We start from the raw sequence: 20,646 nt of genomic DNA, 5'->3' as shown, positions 1-20,646 counted from the left end.
TCTCTTTATTAACACTGACGGAGGCTCATTATCTATAAATACAGGCGGGAGCCACTAATAAATCATTTCTCATGGCCCTGATAGAACACTAACCACAAAGCATTAAGGCATCGTGAATGCAAACCACACATTGGCAGTCGAGCTCTCTGCATGTGTGTGTTTGTGTGTGTGAGTGTGTGTGAGTTGCACCACGCTTTGGCAGGCAAGATGATGGGGCAAGAACTGGGCTTTTGATTGAAATAGCATGCTGTTTTTTTGAGTTCCCGTTTCAGCAGCATTTAAATTATAGTGTCTCTACTTGGCTGCAGAGAGTCTCTTGGGGTGGGAATAAAGTCAGAAAAGAGAAAATGCTTTTCTATACATGTGAGGACAAAGCAGATATGATTAAAGAGATGTTAAATGACTGATTTTCCTTCTGAAGGTTTGCCTCAATCAGTGGCAGAAACTATTAATATGTACGTGGATTTTCCTTTCCACAGGTGCTGTGTCACAGTGTATGACTGGGAATGACTAACAAAAAATTTCAGGGGAACAAACCATACATCAAACCTAACTGCCAATCCTTTGTTAAAACTACAGTATGTAGATTTCTTTCTAATATTTTTTAGTTGACACATGCTCCAAAATGTATCTTACTGTGGACAGGTGCTGTCAAAAGCTTCTGTGACCCAGACTCGTTGGACGGCCTTGCAGCAGTACAGAGATATTCCCTTGTAAAGTTTTTGGGCGAGCCTTGCCCTTCTTACCAATCAGAGGAGGCCAAAGTCAGGAGTGGAGCTCACAACTGTCAATTAATAAATGAACTGCTTCTGGTCTACTTACTCCTCCTACACAGAGGCTTCAAGCTAGTAGCAGCCGCTGGATTATTGGCCAAGTCTTTTAACACAACGTGGCATAACGTTTTGTTAGTTATATTGTTTTGTTTTCGGGAAATGTAATTTAAACTCTTCCCGGTTCATATCATCAATCATTCATCAGTTCGTAGGCTTAAATAGGTAGCGACAAGCAATCTCTATGTAAGAACTAGTTTGAATCTCCACCTAGTGAATGCTAACATTAACTAGGCAGTCTGAACTTGAGGCCCCATCAAACACAGTCCATAAAAGATGAAGTCATTGCAGCATCACAAACTGTCACATAACTTCCAAATGTAACAGTTGTAGAAAAAAAATTATTTTTCAGAATATTTGTACGGTTTAGAATGACAGGGAAATAACCAATTATGCTATCCTGACTTATTTGGTCGTTCAGCCAAACATTATCGGCACAATGTTTTGTAATCTGAGATATGTTGTCTTCTTTTTGTGAGAGGTACTTTGGAATCTTTAAGCATTTATATCCAGTTTCTGCTAGCTGTATCGATCATATTCTATATGATCTCTTCTAGGCTTCACGCCAATCGGGTCATACATCAGCAAGCTAAACATTAGTTTTCTCAGTTAGCTCAGTTAGATATGCAGCAGTTATACCTGGCAGTTACTGGTTATAAACTACTAATACATAAGCACTAGTTTGTGTGGTGTAACCTGTTTTCATTTACGGATGTGTTAATCTCCACCTAGTTATAACTGGGCTAAATTTGAATTTACGAAAGAGCTGGAGCAACTTGCTCCAATCTGGAGGTCACAGGGTTTCCATGGAGACGAAACTGAAATAAAGGGACATCTCTTTCAAAAAAGTTCTCATTCTAACCAAAGTGGGAGTGGATACACATTGCCCATGCTATGCGTGTACAGTATGACCCTCTGTTCTTCAGCCTAAACAGACATTTTCATCTTTATAACTTTTGGCTTAAAAATGTAGGATTCTGGCTGGATAAACGTTATTTTTTCCACTATTCTCATTCTGTGCTCAGTTCATCCCGTCTACCCCAGCCAGAGCCAAACGCCAGCCCAGCCAGGTCAGCCAAACTCTGACAATTTCACCTTCCTCAGAGGTCACTGCTGTTCTTACAGCAGCGAGTCCAGCACAGCCTCCTGCAACAGCTCAGGCCGGCACCGCCTAACCAATCGCACGCCTATCCAGGCCCAGTCTGCAGAGATGGGGGAATGAAAGGTCCGATTAGGGCCTGCTGGAAATATTCAGTGTTCGGCCCCCGCCCCACCCGGCCCATCACCCCAATCGCGGCCCCTTCTAACCAGCCCCTCTCCCCTCGGCCCTGTGCTGCTCTGGGCTGTGATTGACATGTGAATTACAGTGTGTGGTGATGATAATAGGAGTGCTAACCGGGGCCAGGCCTGCGCCTTCCAGCCAGCAGCCAATCCCAGCTGGCACGGCCTGAAAGACAACCGCTGCCACCATCTAAAGAGGCAAATAAAAATGACAAGCTAACTGTTAAAGAACTGCTGATTTTTCACATGTTGTTTTAAAAGCTTTTGTTGCTCTGCCAGATTTTTTTTAACTCTTTCTCTATTTTCTCCTGAATTTTCACTCTTCTTCCCCCCGACCGCATCCAGATATATGAAACCCCTCATTTATCAGGGCAATCTAAAAATAATTCCCCTTCACTGTGGCGAGGCTTTGATAAAAAATATTGGTGTTCAAAATGATTGCGCTCAGTGGGACAAAAAACGATGACGACGTGTGTGACTGTGGGGTTCCTCAACAACCTCCCACCACATGCACTCACAGAACGATGGCTTTCCCCTAAATAATAACTACTTCCCCTCACCATGCATGTTAACAACACCAAAAGGAGCCCTCAACACATTTCAAACTCTCAGTTAAGTCAGCTAACAATCTTAAAGTGGGTTTATGTTGGAGTGCTGGCATTGTTCACTTTTATGCATTATTTTATGCAAACTTAATGTGCTAGTTACACATTATGGTATTAGGAAATTACACTCTAACACCCCGTGGATTAGTTTTCCACCCTTTGACATCCCTCTGGGATGAAAAATTCTCATTCCCGGAGATCTATTCCCAAATTCCAACTCCCCAAAGCCCCTGTGGATGCCGGTGCCCTGTTCAATCAGAGTCCTGCTTGGCAGAGCCGCCCGTCTGGGCCGTCACTCCACAGAGCTGACGAGACGGAGAGGAGGTGGAGAGGAGAGAAAAGACGCTTGACTGAGATCCTCACATGCAGAGTCTGCCTCTCATTACCAATTACGCCTGTTTTTGTTTCTTTTTACCGCAACCATTAACCACACAGTTACTGGCAGTCAGAGAGAGAGTGAGAGAGAGAGGGAGAGAGAGAAAAGGCAATTTTCATCAAAAAGAATTAGCTATCCAAACAAGTGAGATGAATATGCTATAGAGCCAAATTTATAGCAGGCCTCATGAAAGCGTTGTGGACAGATGAAGATCTATAGGTGTTTAATAGGAAGAGGATGAGTAGCAAGGGATCACTAAAGGCTTAGGACGAGAAAGAGAGAAAAGAAGGGGGAGAGGGAGAAGATAATTCACAACACACTTGTGGTGAGAGGAGGAGGGTGCGTCTTGGCAGAGATGGTAACTCTCCTCTCCTCTGTTTTCCCCTTGCCCTCATCCCTCGTTACCCACCCGGCCAGGCTGAGGCAGAAGGAACCAGTAAAGGCTGGATGCTGTGGCACATGAGCCATTAAATCTTCCTACACTGTGGGCAGCGGGAAGGCGGTATTACCAGGCCTCGTGCCCGGGCTCCAAGAATGCTGCCAGCCCAGAGACCCAGAGAGCAGAGTGTGGAGGTGCTGCGCAGAGGGAAAGGAAGGTTGCTGGACAGCAAAGCAGAAAAACTAACTGCATTGTTATCTCTTTCAGGCTTTACTATTCTAAAATTCATCAATTTATAAACTGATGGGCAATTAATTCAGAAATGTGTTGCCTGAGTGCTAACTAGGACCAGAAAGAGAGCACACATTACACCAGATTTAAAGCGGTTCTCTAGCAATGTTATATTGCACTTCCATAAAATTGGGGTATCCACAAAAGACGGTCTAAAAGAAAAATCAAAGCAGGAGAGAGCAAGATATCTTGACATTTCTATTCGATAACTATTTACCACGAATGTTATACTACTAATTTGCCACGGCGAATGCATTTTTGTAGATTGGTTATACTGCCGGAATCACGCTTTTCTCAACAGAATGAGCAAATGTTGTTAACAAACAAATCTGCCAAGTCCCAAAATTTCAATACTGAATACATTTGATAAATAAGTCTCATGAGTACATACAAAATATTTAATTGGTTTCCCCTAAAATATCCAGTCATGCAATAAAATAACAGCCCAAGAAACTAAAGCATGATTAAACATTTTTATAATTATGTCCAGACTTATGCACTTGCAGCCCTTGGTTAAGGTTAGGGAAAGATGCGGTCTGGGTTAAAATTTGAAAAAGTCAGCAGCGCTTAAAACACAAGACGGGACGAGTTTACTACTGCAAAGTAGTAGTAGCTGTACGTAACGCCCCACAAGTCCTCCAACCTAAACGACCATATACAGTAGGTCTCTTGTCCCTACCCTCTGATACGACCCATAGGAGTGTACCAGTGGCAGGCATACCAGACCGGTGTCGTCATGGTGACAATAAAAACATGTGCTAAAGTTTGTGGAGCGGTATGTTACTTGGTTAGGTTTGGGTTTAGAAGCTACTTGGCTAGGTTTAGAAAAAGACCAATGGTATGGGTTCAAATAAGCACCGTTGTCGTCATGGTTACAACAATAAACATGTGGTTAATGCTGTCAAATAGTCACAGATGAAAGAGAGAATATTAACCATTGGTTTCTCTAGGGAAACGAAAAAGCCCTGTGTTTTGCTGACCCATCCATCCACCCCAACCTCTTCCTAACGCAGACTTTGTCGCTTTATTTGCTACGTCACCTGACTTCCTCCTTTCGCTCCTGACATAACTACTACTACTGATGGGATTTCTGGCTCTCTTCATTGAGACCGATCCTTTGGCTCAGCTCAGCAATAAAAGTCGGCTCTTTCGGCTCCCAGGCGGCTCCCCATTCAGTACCACTTCTGGCTTTTATAATTCAACCAAATTTAGCAATGTTTTGACCTTTGATTGGTATGTGTGCACGCATATCACTTAAATTATTCAATACTAAACCTGATCATTTCCAGTATACCATTATTTTACATTATTTCTGGTATAAAAACATTAATGTAAAAACATGAAACACTATTCCACATGTGTATTGAACATTTTATTTAAATTGAACATTGTAAATGAAAAGAAATCGGCCCTCGGACGAGAGCCGTCTCCCATCGCCGACTTGTTCGCGACCGACACATCACTAAGAGGTCACCTAACAATAAAACGAAACTATGGGTCGTAATAAGCTGCTGGCACAGACGACCTCTGGGCTTGTTTTTTACAGGAGGAGAGCCTCATAATTTTATGAGATGGGACTGTTTATGTCCCAGAATGTGTCAAGCTCCAAAAAACCCTGGATCCTAAACGTCCCGTAATGCAGCTAGATAACGTCTTTTATTCATGCCTGGTAAATACACGTCTTTCACATCTACAGTTTATAACACAGTCTCCTTTAAAAATGTAGCTTTCATTTAAAGTCTTACAGGTAAAGATAACCTTGATCACGTCATCGCGATTGTTTTCACAGACTTGACAAAGCTCCTCCAGAGCCACAGAGGACACTGTGCAACTGTTTCTACAGGTTGAGTGGTGCTCCCATGACAAGCAAACAGATCTTTATGTATAAAATTAGTAGAGTTTCCCTTTGATGACATTGGTTCCCTGTCAGTTTTTCTGATTTTAAAAATATTTTAAGTACTTTAGGATCTTGCACCAATGTGCTTGTATGATTTTTCTATGTACAGTATGTACCCAAGAGGCCTTTCAGGTCCTTTGGCACAAGCCTTCTAGTTGTTCCACACTGAAAGAGAAAAACTTGGTGCAGCTGTCTTTTGCTTCTTGTGCTCCAAGCTGCTGGAACATTCTGTCCGAGGGAATCTGGGAGCAGCCGAGTCTTGATATCGGTGCAATATTCTATATTCTTAACACTGTCACCAACTCCCACAGCTCCGATCCCTATTGGTTCCTTCTGAATATGTAAATCTTTGAAACGACTTGTGAATATATAGTTTCATTTTTATGAAAAAAGGGCTCAGTCATTTCCTCAAACTGCTGGGCAACAAACAGGAGTAAGAAAGAGAGTGTAAAATTATGGGGGACTGCTTTCAGCTGCAGATTTGGTGCTCTAGCAGCAGGACGGTGTATGTGGGTTTGGCTGAAAATAAACAGCAGTGCCTATGTTTATTATAATGAAGGACCATGTCAGTCAGTGTGGTTAATTGGTGTGTTTTTAACAGCTTTTTGGACAACTGTGAAGGTCTGTGGCACAGAGGAATGGGCTCTCTCAGGCTTTGGATACACTACTTGTTAGTAGGATCAATTTAATGTTGGTTTTGGTCTTTTCATGGGATTTTCTGACAGTAAGAAAAATGTAGATATCACCAGTTGCATCCCCATGTCTTTTTTTTTTTCTTTTTTTAGAAAATGTCATGACTGTTTTCAAAATCTTGCCTCTGTAATTGTTTTATTGTAATGTTTTTTTTTGGTCTATTATTTATCCACTCACATTTTCTTTAGATTTAATCGTATATGTCTGTGCATTAGTCTCCTTTTTTTTTTATATTTCTACTGTTATTAACATGTCAGCCACCTACAGCCCTTTGAACAGCACAAACCACTATAAACACTGCTATAGGAATCAATAGAGATGGGTAGTGATAAGGCAGATTTGCAGAAGCCATGATAGTAGCTAGGAAATATTCTGGTGAAAATACATAAAAATACAGCATCCAGCTTAAGCTCTCGACCCATGTGGCTCAGCAGTATTAAACAGGTGAGATTTCCCCTCTTTCTCATCCAGACTCCATAGCAGCAGCCAAATTGAGATTAAGCCCAGACTTCTCTCAGTAAGAGCTGATTGGAGGAGAGAATTTGGAAGCTTCTCAGCAGCAAATCAATGGGGCAACATGCGACTGTGTTGGCAGACACGGTCAATTAACTCCTACAGGCAGGGAGGGATGTGATCGGCGTCTCACTGACTCGCCCATCAGAGCTGCTGAAGAGCCAGAGGCCATGGTGAGACTTGGTGCTTGCGCAGCGAGGGATTCCCCGCAGGGGACTCGAGAGTCTGAGAGACGCAGTGTACCCCCCGGGACGGGGACAAGACGGGAGGTTATGAGTAGCATATGTGACATTACACCCACAGACACACACACACACACACACACACACACACACACACACACACACACACACACACACACACACACCATGAAGCTGATGACATATAAGGGTCAAAGGAATTTGTCACTCTGTAATCGGGTGTTTTGTAAACCGATTACACCGCTGGTCTTTGTTCTGTTTCTCCTCTCATGTCTTCTTCCTTGGCTGTCTTTCTCATCCCATCTGGAGGTTCCAGCTCCGTCTATTGAAAGTAGAAGCAGCCAGTAACAAAATCAGTAAATAACCAACAGCTCGTGCGCTACTTGAAGTCCTCACAGAAGATGAGGTTTTCAGGATCAAATTTTGGAAACAATTAGCACATCGTTGTCTCAGTATACACTGTGTGTGTGTTCCGGGTGAGCCCTCATTCAAGTGCAATATAGAGAACTCACATCCCATTAGCGCCACGAAACACTAAGTGTGCACAGCGTTCTTTATTCAAACACTCCACATATGTCACAGTGGACGAGTGGTGGAAGTTTGACATTTGGCAGTGAGTGGGCATCCGCTCCGGCGGCCCATGCCCAGAATAACCCTTACACACACACACACACACACACACACACACACACACACACACACACACACACAGGCAAACTGCTCAGCATCAGAGTCCAACTTAAAACGAACCATCAGGGGGGCTCGTCACATCCACTCAGCGCTGAGTTACAGACAGACAGGCCTGTTTATAAACACACACACATGCATCGCGTTGTGAGCATGTGCGCACATACAGTACAGACAGACGCCTACCGTGGGTCCATGGCTGGTCGTGATTACTCTTTGGGCACCAGCCTGCAGCCACACACACACACACACACACACACACACACACACACACACACACACTTCAGCCGAAGTGTTTGTCATCAAGTCATACTGGAAAAACAAATGACACGGAGAATAAACAAAGCATTTGTTGTGAAATGGAGAAAAATACCATTTAATCCATAAAAGCCAGATTCTCGAAACAGTAGAATTTCCTTTTGACCAACCAAAGTTTAAGTGAACCTCGTGATTAATGTGTTGCACTTGAATCCCAAATTTAATCCACCCGGTGACGTGCGTTTAAAGGTCTACCACTAAACTTCAATTGCAAAGCAATTATTCGCAAATGATCATTAATTAGCCCGGGGATACGCACATCAGCGGCATGCGAGCGAGCCCGAAGGCGCAAAAGGATCGGAAAGCCTAATGGCAGCTGGTCATCACACTTCCGCATTAATGGAAACCTGACGTCCGTGCCAAATTGGATTTGAGTCTCGTTTCCGCCAAGGGTGCGTATTTTGCCTAATAAGAGGAAACATGTGTGCCAAACATTCCCGCATGGGACAAATGTAGATTCGCGCTGGATTCAAAATGATAAAACAAACCCAGGGAGCTTCCTGTTGTGTTTGGGAGGACCAGGCTCACACCCGTCATCGCTCGGCTGACATCTCATAATCCCACGATGGAGATTTATGGTCTGACTGCCGAAGACAACATGGGAGAGCGACCTCTCAAATTTGTGGGGAGGGAAACTGCGCGGGCTATTTCCACCAGTTTCTCGAGTCTTTTATTTCCAGAAAGAGGCAGCGCCGGGCTTGTGCGCGCACGAGAAGAGGCACCGCAGTCATTTCTGCTGCACTTTTTTTTTTTTTTCCACCCGCCGCCCTGAGCCGGGCCGCGCGTTTGGGATGCACTTTGTTACAGTCTTGAAAGAAAACGACAAGTAGGGAAGGATAAACATAAATCCAGGCCGCGGTCCTGAAGCAGGTTATGATGACAGAGAACATGTGATTCCGCTTGGTCATACTTCTCCATTTCCCGGCTGTTGTCGGAGATTTCCATCACCAACCAAACCAACCGTGCCGTAAACACAGCCCTCATTTGTTTTCTCCTCAGAGCAATTATATCATGTGATTAAAAAACATTTTAAATAGAGCCTTCGATGACTTTTATTTGTGTAGAGCGGATCTATTTCATGTCGAGCAGTAATGTAATAATCCCGAGCTGTCATTACGGCCCGGTTTCCCCCCAGTGCGCCAAACTCCATCTGATCTCCGCACTTATGAAAACCAGACTGGCGCACACCCTCACCGGGCACCGCAAAAGGAACCCCCCCGTAAAAAAAACTCCCCACTTCTATACCGGAGGAACGGGAGACAAGAGAACGCTTCAAGAAAAACCCTCCAAATTAATATAGGAAATGTTAGCTTCAACAGAAATGCAGCGAGTTCCATGGAAATATTTTACCCTCCAGATGGTCTGAATTAACAGACTTAAATATTTGTGCCTCGACTCCCCCTCTGGTGCTCTAAAACGTTCATTCTATTTATCTATCCGCTGTCTAAATGGAGGGAAGCAACATGGGAAACAATCAAAAGGATTGTTTCTGGAAAAAAAAATGACTTAAGAGAAAACGTGCTTCACAAAATTTAAATCAAACACACTGGCGACTTAAATCCAGACTATTAAATTCCTTCTAATTGATATTTGGCGGCCTCCTTCTTTCGAACTTTATTTGGGGGATTGATCAGACTTGCTTTATATTACAAAGTGGAAAAACGGAAAATGTATTCGATAATCTGACTTGTCTCCTCTCAAATGAACTTGATTCAGTTGAGTCTTGAATCAGATGTCACCTGTTGATACTAATAAAGCAATCTGTCCCATTTTGCTTCGCTTCAAAGTAGCGGCTCGTTTAAAGAAAAACAAAAAACGCGATGGCTTTGGGAAGAAAAGTAACCAGTTTACTCTCGTAGTGGACTGTTTTCTCTTTCGCTTCAGGAAAATAGGATTTTGAGGTCGGGATAAGAGTGAGGATGGACATTTTTTTTTGCAGCGCAGGCCAGTGTGGAGGAAAGCACGCTGCGCTCTTCCCTCCCTCTCTGTGACGCGCAGAGGGGAACCGGAGGAACAAGCCCTCTGTGGGACGGAGAGGAAAGGGGAGACACAGAGACGGATAAAGGGAGAGAGAGGGGAATATTGTGGTGAGGAGGAGAGGCGTGCCAGTAATCAAGGATTTTGGATGAAGGTGGATGAGAACACATGGGAACGCACCGGATCAATTACGCAGCGTCACGGAGCGGCAGTGAGAGAAGAGGGACTCCCTGAGGTGCTGCCGCTGCCGCTGCTGCCGCCGCCGCTGCTGCTGCTGCTGCTGCTGCTGCTGCTGCTGCTTCCTGCCCTGCCCGCGTCCTGTCCCGAATGAGCCGGGACCCTGAGGCCCTGTGCGGGAAGAAGTCGAAGTTCAGAAGGATATAGACCGCGTAGAAGGACGGGATCTTTCGCCGAGATGCAGGGTCTGAGCTCCAGGGCCCACGCGTTTTCGGTGGAGTCGCTGGTCGGGAAACCCTGCAAGAGGATGAAAGTGTCGGAGGGACAAGAGTCAAGTTCAGCTGGAGACACCGGCGGCGACACGAGCATCTTCACCGGTGAGACAGGAGGAAGCTCCTGTTGGATTTTCCAGAACATCTCACTGCTTTCACATTCATAACATTCATTTTACGCACAAAATGGAGCAACAACACGCACAACCTCAGACCCTTATTTTACACCTATTCGGTTTTCACACTTTAACCTGATTCTATAATTTTAACAGTTCAATTCCAAAGTTATTCCAGAAAGTTTTGTAAATATTCTCCATGCTTGCACACTGCAGGAACGTGCTGAGTTTTTTCTTTTTTTTAAAACAACATTTTTGTTAATATCTACAGCTTATTCAAAGCCAAACGTCAAAATAAAACTGCAGCTAAATCATAAATGATTTTGGTCAACAAAAATGCATGGATTACTTGGCTGAATTTCTCCACCTGTCCCTCACACCTCGTTCTTTTGCACTTCTCAGGCCTGCATGAGTATCCAGTCAGCCAGCTGAAGAAAGCAGGTTCAGCACCGAGGGGGCCGGAGGAGACCTCGTGTGACCCGCAGAGACAGACTGCAGGGTCAGGGGTTGAGGGGGCCCCTGACCCAGATGGAGGGGAGAACAAGCCCGAGGAGAACGGCTCCCGCCTGGACAGAGAGGTGCAAGTAGAGCTGCAGGGCTCCGAGCTGTGGAAGAGATTCTATGAGATCGGCACCGAGATGATCATCACTAAAGCTGGGAGGTATGAAGTCCGGTCAAGAGAAACTGCTTTTACCCCGAACTATTAGAACAGCCCAGACGTTTGTAAAGAGACTGAGAGAAGCCTTCCCATTTCGGTTCAGCATTTAGATGCACTTTGCTGACTTTACTGGGTTTTTCCATCCTTCAGAACTTCCCAGCTCCAAGCCTATTCGTCCTACATATCCGGGGCCAAGAGGAACATTTAACTATGTTACTATTTGAATTACCGGCTCTATTCATCATTTATTTCATTTGGTCTGTACGTGCCTAGGCTAATTATTTTAAACTGTCAAAACCTTAACTGACACGAAGTCTTGTGTTCTTTGATGAGATTTGTGGTAGAATTCTTTTCCTTTTCCTTTTTTTTCCTTTTTTTGGGGGGGAGTCATTTCTGGCGATATATCGAAAAAAAACAACAACAATAACAACAACAACAAAAGTCAATTTTCATATCAAAACAAGCGGCAGGCGCCAGACTCCACATTCCGGGCCTCGCTGCCTAAACAGTTGTGAACCTTTAAGTCTTTATCTTTTTCTTTTTTTTTCTTATGTTTAAAAAAAAAAGGCGTCTAAGCCGTCTTTCATTTGCAGTCCGTTATGATGAAATGTTCGCTCCTGTGTCTCTGCGACAAATGGGATACTAGACCGAGCGGTGCTTATCGGTGGCGTGAAATACGATATGGTCACAGGTGCGCGTTTATCATGTGTAAACCGGAGGCGAGCAGCTGGACACTCGGGTTTACAGCAAAGACATTTCCCGGACAAGCTGGCTGAACTACAGAGACTTCAGTCAACAAAATACAGCCCGCGGACCGGACGCTGCCTGTGCGTGTGCGCTTGCTCTTCTGTGTACCTTGGGAATACTTGTGGAAATATAATTCGGTGGTGCACAGGCCCTCCGTTCGCGTTGTTGTGTTGATATTTCTGGGACAGGGAAGTGCGGTAGTCTTATAAAACGAACGGTGCACATGATGTATTCCGAGGTAAATTTATATCCTTTGCTGAAAGCAACTCCCATTTGGAAAAATGATTAAATTTTGTCAAATCGAATTAAACTTTAACTGTTTTCCATTTGTTCGAGACTATAAGGAATTAAAAGAAGAGCTGTTCTATATAATCCAGGACTATCAGTTACATAACGAAATCTTGTGACTCGGAGGGATCCTTGGGTATAGTCCAATTACATTAACTTTATCTTCCAGTTTCAAAGAAATTAATTCATGGTCTGATAGGTAGCCATGTGCGTCCTCTTCGGTTTTCTCCCCCCATAAATGAGTTATGGGACATAACTACTTGCTGAAATCTAGGTTCCGTTTATTCAATTACCGAGAACACAGGCTATAAATCTCGGCAGTGAGGATGCCCTCCTGGCCCCTCGAGGCCCCTGAACTTTCCTCTGAACTTGGCCGCTGCGGGCAGCAAAGTTTGTGCCTCGTGTTTGCGTCGCTGATCAATGGCTCTGTCATTTTACGATGTGAAATCCACGAGGGCTGAACTCACCTTTTGCCCGTTTTTTAAAAGGATGATTTTTTTTTTTTACAGTTCATTTAAAATGGATTTTTAAAAAACGAGTCATTTCCAGCTCCTAATGAAGTCACCTGTCTTTAGGAGAATGTTTCCCTCAGTGCGCGTCAAGGTGCGCAACCTGGACCCGTGCCAGCAGTATTACATCGCGATGGACGTCATGCCCGTGGACTCCAAACGCTACAGGTGTGTGTGTGTGTGTGTGTGTGTGTGTGTGTGTGTGTGTGTGTGTGTGTGTGTGTGTGTGTGTGTGTGTGTGTGTGTTTATTAAATAATTCTAACTCAGTATTCATCCATTGGCTTTTTTTTTTTACTCACACGTGTGTACCCCCGCAGGTATGTGTACCACAGCTCGCAGTGGATGGTGGCTGGAAACACGGACCACTCCTGCATCTCTCCCCGGCTCTACGTGCACCCGGACTCGCCGTGCGCAGGAGAGACGTGGATGCGCCAGGTCATCAGCTTTGACCGGGTCAAACTCACCAACAATGAGATGGACGATAAGGGACATGTAGGTAACACATCTGAGCATGCGCTGCTGACTCTTTATCTGTCCAGTAGATAATGGGTAAAGGCTAAATACTGTGCATGCAGTGGGCCTACTGGGGAGACATTTTTAGTGAAAATGGTGGGACATAGTTTTACTGCTCATCACTCTTCTTGTATTTTAATGTCTTGATTTGTAATATAAGATTTTAAAGATATTTCTGAATATTTCTTAGTGTTACCTTACTCAATTTGAGAGAGTTCACGTAAGAAAAGTTCATCCCGTAGTACGTATAATGGTATTAATGAGCACCAGAGTCGGCCACAGTCCTCCTTGGATTGCTGTCATACACGTCCTGAACCGAGTCCGGTTTAGTGTTGGACGATTCTTCGGGAAGGACAGCCTGCCTGTCTTTTAGGGATAAAGGAAGTGTGGAAATCCTTTTCCGCTCCAGAACGTCCTGTAAAAGTTCAGTTTTGTACACATGTGACAGATGTGGTGATTGAGGGGGCCTATAGGAGGCTTTTGACTTGATCCTCCTGTTTAGAAAACCCCCACTGAATTCAGTTCTTAGTGTGTATGGAGGATTCATTATTCTGGAATATGATGAAGGAATTTAGAAACAGTGTTTGTACTGCGGAGCTGAAATTTGCTTCTCTAAAACAGCCTCATAATCCATGATGTTGTTGTGGTCAGTTCATATCCCGAACTGGCCTCTCTGGAACTCTCTTATTCCGCCAAAACACATTGCTGTTTGGCAGTTTAGCTTGACTGTTTCGTGTATTTAAGAATAAATCTGCTTTCCATTTTGAAACCCTATATATATCATATCAAAATATTTATTTTTATTTCGCTTTTCCCCTTAAAAGGCAAAAAAGTGAAACTCCAGATTTAAACACTTCAGAGCTCCAAAGACGTCAAACTGTTAATTTTAATTTTACTATTTAACTTTGTCTGTTAATTCTATAAAATACTTCACCAAATATGCAAAATGAGAATAGCTAATAACACACGACAAAAACTACAAAATACACTGCAAAATTCAATTTTGGGAAATCAGTTTTACTCAGCTCAACCTCTTTTTGCAGTATCCAGCCCCCTCAAGCTAACATGAATCTACTCAAAAAATTATAGTTTAATTTATATTTATATATGTTTAATATTTATATATGTTAATATCCATGAAATTATTAAGTATTTATCATTCATGTGATACTGGTAGTAAATGACATGTGATGTTTTTTGTTAATTTAATTGTTGTTTAGCACATTTTAGTTCCAGCTGTAGTTTTGATGTAATAGCAGAGGTTCTGTTATTTTTGCAGCGTATTATTTTGTTTTCACAGAACCGTCTGCGTGCAATTACATTTGTTGTAAATTAGATTTTGTTATATTATCACTTTACCTTCATACATCACCTACTGTAGTTAAGTGGTGGGGATGAAGTAATTTGCATAATGAAATGACAATGGAGATTTAATACCAACAGAAACCCTATGAGAGGCTGGTTTCCCTAGTTTTTTGAGTGTTAATATCTTTAAAATGATTTGAAACTTGAAGTTTTGGCAAAACCCACACACTACTGGACTATATTGTAAAGCCAGAGCAATTACTTTATAAATCAGTTAGTTGAGCAACAGATCAACAGTTTCACCAATTAATTGTATATAATACAATAGCCTATTGTTTAATTTTTCATGCAAAAAAGCCAAATACAATTTTTAGTTGGGGCCCACTATAGATTTGTTTCTGCAGTTCAACTTTCAGATAAAGATATACTCGAGGTCCACCTTACAAAATTTGAACTATCATTTTCATCTCTTGAAACAGATTATTCTTCAGTCGATGCATAAATACAAGCCACGAGTGCACGTCATCCGGCACGACTCTCGGATGGACTTGTCTCAGATCCAGTCGCTTCCTGCTGAGGGAGTGCACAGCTTCTCCTTCGCAGAAACTGAATTCACCACAGTCACGGCCTATCAGAATCAACAGGTAACACTCTATGAAATGGGATCACCCTATAGGGTAGTAAAATACAAGGGTTAAGAGACTACGTGAACTGAGGATATATTCTTGTAGACAACTCAAATCTTTGTACATTGAAATAAAAATGAGCAATACTGAGTATTTTTTATAGCTAATTTACACTTTTCATCCTTTATGTGGCCAAAATATTCAAAAAGCAGATGTTCAATCTTTGTCATCGGCATACTCATTGTTGTGATGATCCAGTCGACAGCTCAGGCCTCTTTGACCTCTGTCTTTAATCTTCACATCAGGACCGATCCTCTGTGGTCTCAGCTGGGTAATAAATTGCAGTGTCCTGATATTCAGCGGGGTCAGTTGCTGAGAGAGGGTGTGTGTGTTCCCATGCAGGGGAGCTGACCCCAGTCTTGGCTACCATGCCTCCAGTAACAGAGCCATCCGCAGGGACTGCCAGCTCTTTTCATCAGGGCTCATTTTACGATCAGTGAACGTATTATTACAGAAACCCAGTAACCAGCTGTGACTGAGCCGACTGCTGGAGTCCACAGCCCATTAAAGCACCAAATAAAACTGTACGACCCCGAACCCCCTTCTCCAAGAATCTTGTTTGACATGGCCGATCGCCCTGGGTGCTGCTGGGAGATGCAGTCCCCGGGGGACAGCTCTGCCACTCTCCGGCCTGTTGTAAAGCTGAGCTCATTGTTAGCTTAACACGTCACCGCTTGACACCTCCACTCTAACTCCACGTCTGTTCCTCTCTCCTGGGCAAGATCACAAAACTGAAGATCGATAGGAACCCGTTTGCCAAGGGCTTCAGAGATCCAGGAAGGAACAGGTAGAGAAAAACTCACCAAGCACCGACACTTATTTCAGCTCGGAAAGTACTTCACTAAAGGGCCCAAGAGGGATTTAAGGTTCAACCACTGAAACTTGATGCCACATAAAACCTTCAAATGAAGTCGAACTGTGAAGTGCAGAATTTCACACCTCTCAGAACCAATATTTAAATACCTGGAATAACATGTTGCAGTGCTTTTACAGTATATATGTGTGTGTGTACAGAGGGGTGTTGGATGGCTTATTGGAGTCATATCCCTGGAGAGGCCCTCTCAGCTTGGACTTCAAGCCATTCACCATACAGCTCCAGGGTACTGTGCTGCAGCTCTCATAAATTCCCTCTTTTTTTTTTTTCTTTTTAATATATCTTTAATTTGGGTTTCTGACTTCTTCTTCAACAGGGAGCTCAGGGTCGCCAGCCAGCAGTGTGAAGAGCCTCCTCCCTTTCTCCTCATCCTCATCCCTTAACCCGTTCTCCGTCTCTGCGCTCTCCTGCCAGGATGCCGCTCTCCACACGCTCGCTCTCCCCCTCTACAGCAAGACCTCACCCAGCATCTCCCCGCTGCCTGGCCGAGCCTTCTCCGCTCTGGGAGCAGACAGACTGAGAGGCCTGCCCCCGCTCTCTCCGCTAACAGACCTCCCGCTCCTCTCTGCTCTGCAGGGGAAGAAACCTCCCCACTCTAGGGAACCCTGTCTTCACGGGCCTCCGGGGAGCTCCCCCTGCCTCATCCCCATGCACAGCCCCCTCAGCTCGCAGGGGCCTTCTCTCCTCCCTCATCACTCTGACACTGCGGGCCCTTACTGTCTTTACCACTACAGCTTCCCCCTGAACCCCCAACTTACAGCTATTTCCCGGCATGCCAAGCTAGCTGAAGACACCACAGACTGTCTCCTGCGCCAGTCTCCGTGGCTCCCGACCACCAACCACTGCCTCTGACAGCTGGACCGCACTTGCAGGCTCTGGCCTATTGAGAATAACAAGCCAAAGCGTATTGCAACTAAAACAGAGAGGGCTCATTTTCTTTGAGCAAGACTCAAAGGAGCAACAAATGCAGAACTCTGGGGACCTTTTTGTATTTTAAAACTATTTTGTACACTGTGTTGGATTTACCAGCACAAAAATTGACCCTGAAGCAGATTGTGTGCAACTCCTCTTCACTACCTACACTCAGCTAGATCCAAAAAGGCCAACATTGGAGTAAACAGGAATGTAGGCAGGATGTAGAGTTTTATTTGGGACAAAAAGCACAGTGTCTTTACGGCGTGACAGGAGCTCTTTGCTGCCTTAACTGCTTCACTTGCCGTAGTGGTGTTACCAAAGAGCATCAGCAATAGGACCTGAGGTATGTAATATAACTGTTAATGAACATGAGAACGACTGTTAAACTGATCATAAGTGCCCATTAAAGTATTTTTCATATTTTTTGTCAATATCATGCACCAGTATTCAAAATGTTCTTTTCCATTACATGCCGTACGTATATACAAAGTGAAAGAGGAAACACGTTTTCCATGTTTTCTGGTTGTATTGACATGAAAATACAATGTATTTCAAAGTATACAGATACACATATGTGCTATAGAATGACAGGAAGAAATTTCTAATAAGACATGATACCGAAAAATCTCCTCCTGTGATAGGAAAGACATTATGTTACAATTATCAAGTGGTATTCACTGAAATTGAACAAAAGCGTGTTTTGTGTTTTTCGAGCTCTAAACTCAGCTGAATCCCAGTGTCAGGCTTGGCCACTCCTGACTAATAACATGAGCTCATCAGGACTTTCTGTGATTTTAGGGGAAGAACAACAGCTGCCAGGATTCAGGCGGCCAGTTTCCATTCCTCTACTTTATTACCAATAATAGGACTAATCAGAGACGCATGGAGGTGAAACGGTTATTCTATAGAGGCCTTCATTAGCCACAGTCTTTAACAAGACTGGAACAAGGCTCCTTGCAGTCTAAAAAGGACTAAAGCTGCCATGTGATCATTGTTGGAGTCATTGTTGTAACATTGTTCCAGGATCAACAGTAAATCAATACTGCTGTGTGAAGACCTGACTTTCTGAGACATGTGGAAGGCTTTCAGAGAAGTGAATTCTAGTGTGCCATGAAGCACAGAGAGTCGGTTCTGAATGAAAACCTCTCACTACTGTGGGCCAACATAATGCTGGGTTTTTTTGACCATACCAAAGGGGGCACGCCCGTTCAGCCGCTGATGTGATAATTCCTGCCTTCAGCTCAGACTCAAAACCCAGCACCATCCCGCCCTCCCTCCCTCCCTCTCTCAGCAGAGCTAGGAACAGCGGTTTAGGCAAAGCGGGGGAAATGGCCTGTTTCCCGACAAACGGTCATAACCAAACAGCAATTTACTTGTCATGGCCAAGCATGGCAAAGAACTAATACACGCTGGACGTGGAAATAGCAGGAAGGAGTTAATTGAGGAACTCAGGCAGGGGATGGCCTGTGTTTCAGCGGGCGGTCAGGTGCGCCATCAAACAGCCTGGCCTTTGTCTGAAGACAGACATAATCTGTGCTGGTTATTTGATTCTGTATGTCATTTCCATGTTTGCCGATGTACGACAATCATTTTAAACTTCCAGCTAATTCATGATCTTTCAGTTAGACAAATTGCTTTCATACCAGGGGAGCTGAACTTTGCACCTGCCACTCTCCGATATAGTAATGCAGACACACACACTTGTAGCAAATATAACAAGAAATAAGATGCAAGCACCTGCCTTTATTGGTGTATAAATACTACTGTGCTTTATTGCAAGCAGTAAATAACATAAGGGAAGATTAGCTTTTGATTGGGGCGTTTGTGTACGTGCATACACTTTGTGATAAGACAAATGGTGTCTGATGAAACAGTGAGTAACAATGTCAACTTACAACTGCCTTTTTATTAAAAGGAACAGTTTGACATTTTGGGAAAGACACTTTTTTATGACTTTAAAAAAAAACACCCTCATATCTGTATCCCAAATATAAAACTACAGTTAGCTTCTGGTTAGCTTAGCTTAGCATAGACTTAGCAAGACTGGAAACAGGTGAAACAGCTAACCTGGCTCTGTCTGAAGGTAACAAAATCCGACCGCCAGCACCTCCGAAGCTCACTAATTAACACGTTATATCTCATCTGTTTAATTCACTCAAATCCGAAGTGTAAAAACGATGTAAAAACGATTAAAGGTGGGCTGTTTCTTAGCTAGGCGCACCAACTTCCTTCATTGTTACACTTTTGTTTTTGGATGTGATTAAACAAGCAAGAAAGTAAGTTTTAATTAGCGAGTTAGAGGTGCTGTTGGACAGATTTGGTCTTTGTTGGGCAGAGCCAGGCGAGCTGTTTCCCCCCGTATCCGGTTTTTATGCTAAGCTAAGGTTAATGGCTGCTGGCAGTCATTCATATTTAGTGTACAAATGAAAGTGGTATCAATCTTCTTATCTGGCTCTCCACAAGGAAAACATAGAAGTATTTTTAGTATATTCGCTTCCGCTCCTTTCATAGTGATCTTTCTTGTCTTAGCAAACTCTTTCTTCACTCTTGTTTAAGAACTTATTAGACCCCCAAAATTGGTTGAAAACAACTGTTGAGTTAACCTTTTATCATCCTGTCAATGATTAACCATGCTGTTCCTCCCCTTCATGTTGTTAATTTGCTTGGTAAGGTGTCAACATAATCCTCTTGAAGGTGGTGGCTGAAATAACATGGAAACTCTGCTGATTCAGCTTTGTAATAACATAAGAAGGGAAGTTTCTGGGCCGCTCCAGAGTGATTGACAGGTAGTAAAGGGAGAGAAATTTGACCCTGAAGTCATTTGTTTCCAATCATGTGAAATGGCATCCTGAAACAGGAGAGAAGCTCGGCAGAGTCGGGACGTGTAAATATACTCTGCCTTCATTAGATTAACATACACCGCACATGCCGCACACACAAGCGTATGTCAGTTATCTCCTAATAATAGTTGCCATATACTTGCTCACAAGCACTGAGACATAAATACACAACTTCACACACACAAACACGCACATGCTCACACAAACACACACGCGCGCACACACTCCTTTTCCTATTCAGCTTCATGCCCTCCAGCCTTGCTCGCATTTGGCTCTGAGTCTCTGGTGAAGGTTTATACTGGACGCTATTTTCTCTGCAAACTCAATAAAAGCTGGTTATTTATCAGGCCAGATTATGGGACGTGACTGAGCTCAGCTGTAAAGTTGAAAGTGAAACCAGCTGTGGCTGAAATTAAATTACACTGAGTGAGTAATGTGAAAAGCAGGGGCAGTTTAACAGTTATTAAGCCCTCTTCTAATGCCCTATCAAGCGGGCATACACTGCATCACATTTTGCCTCACGGATAGTGAAAGTCCTCTCCTCTCCCTTTTATCGTAAAGACGTCCTCTGTTGCAGGAGACATCAACAAGTTAAACACACCCTGAGACTCTGACATCGCCTCTGTTCCTGATCAGGAATCTCACAGACGTGCTGACAGAACCAGGAGCCTCCATGTATTTGCATGTTGCTTTGTATG

The 20,646-nt window shown here is 43.6% G+C and overlaps 1 protein-coding gene across 1 annotated transcript; it reads left to right on the top strand.

Annotated features, from left to right (window-relative positions):
* Window positions 1–10,462: 10,462 nt before the first annotated feature.
* tbx22 (T-box transcription factor 22) lies at window positions 10,463–17,045 on the top strand. Its single transcript, XM_040120369.1, has 8 exons — window positions 10,463–10,601; window positions 11,015–11,273; window positions 12,881–12,982; window positions 13,133–13,307; window positions 15,113–15,277; window positions 16,042–16,106; window positions 16,334–16,419; window positions 16,510–17,045. The coding sequence occupies exons 1-8, from the start codon at window positions 10,463–10,465 to the stop codon at window positions 17,043–17,045; spliced, it is 1,527 nt and encodes a 508-aa protein (XP_039976303.1).
* Window positions 17,046–20,646: the final 3,601 nt, after the last annotated feature.

The sequence above is a fragment of the Xiphias gladius genome, chromosome 23, assembly GCF_016859285.1.
Source record: "Xiphias gladius isolate SHS-SW01 ecotype Sanya breed wild chromosome 23, ASM1685928v1, whole genome shotgun sequence".
In the NCBI taxonomy this organism is placed as follows: domain Eukaryota; kingdom Metazoa; phylum Chordata; class Actinopteri; order Istiophoriformes; family Xiphiidae; genus Xiphias; species Xiphias gladius.
Note: the sequence above shows the minus strand (reverse complement) of the source record. Positions and strands in the feature narration are given on the sequence as shown.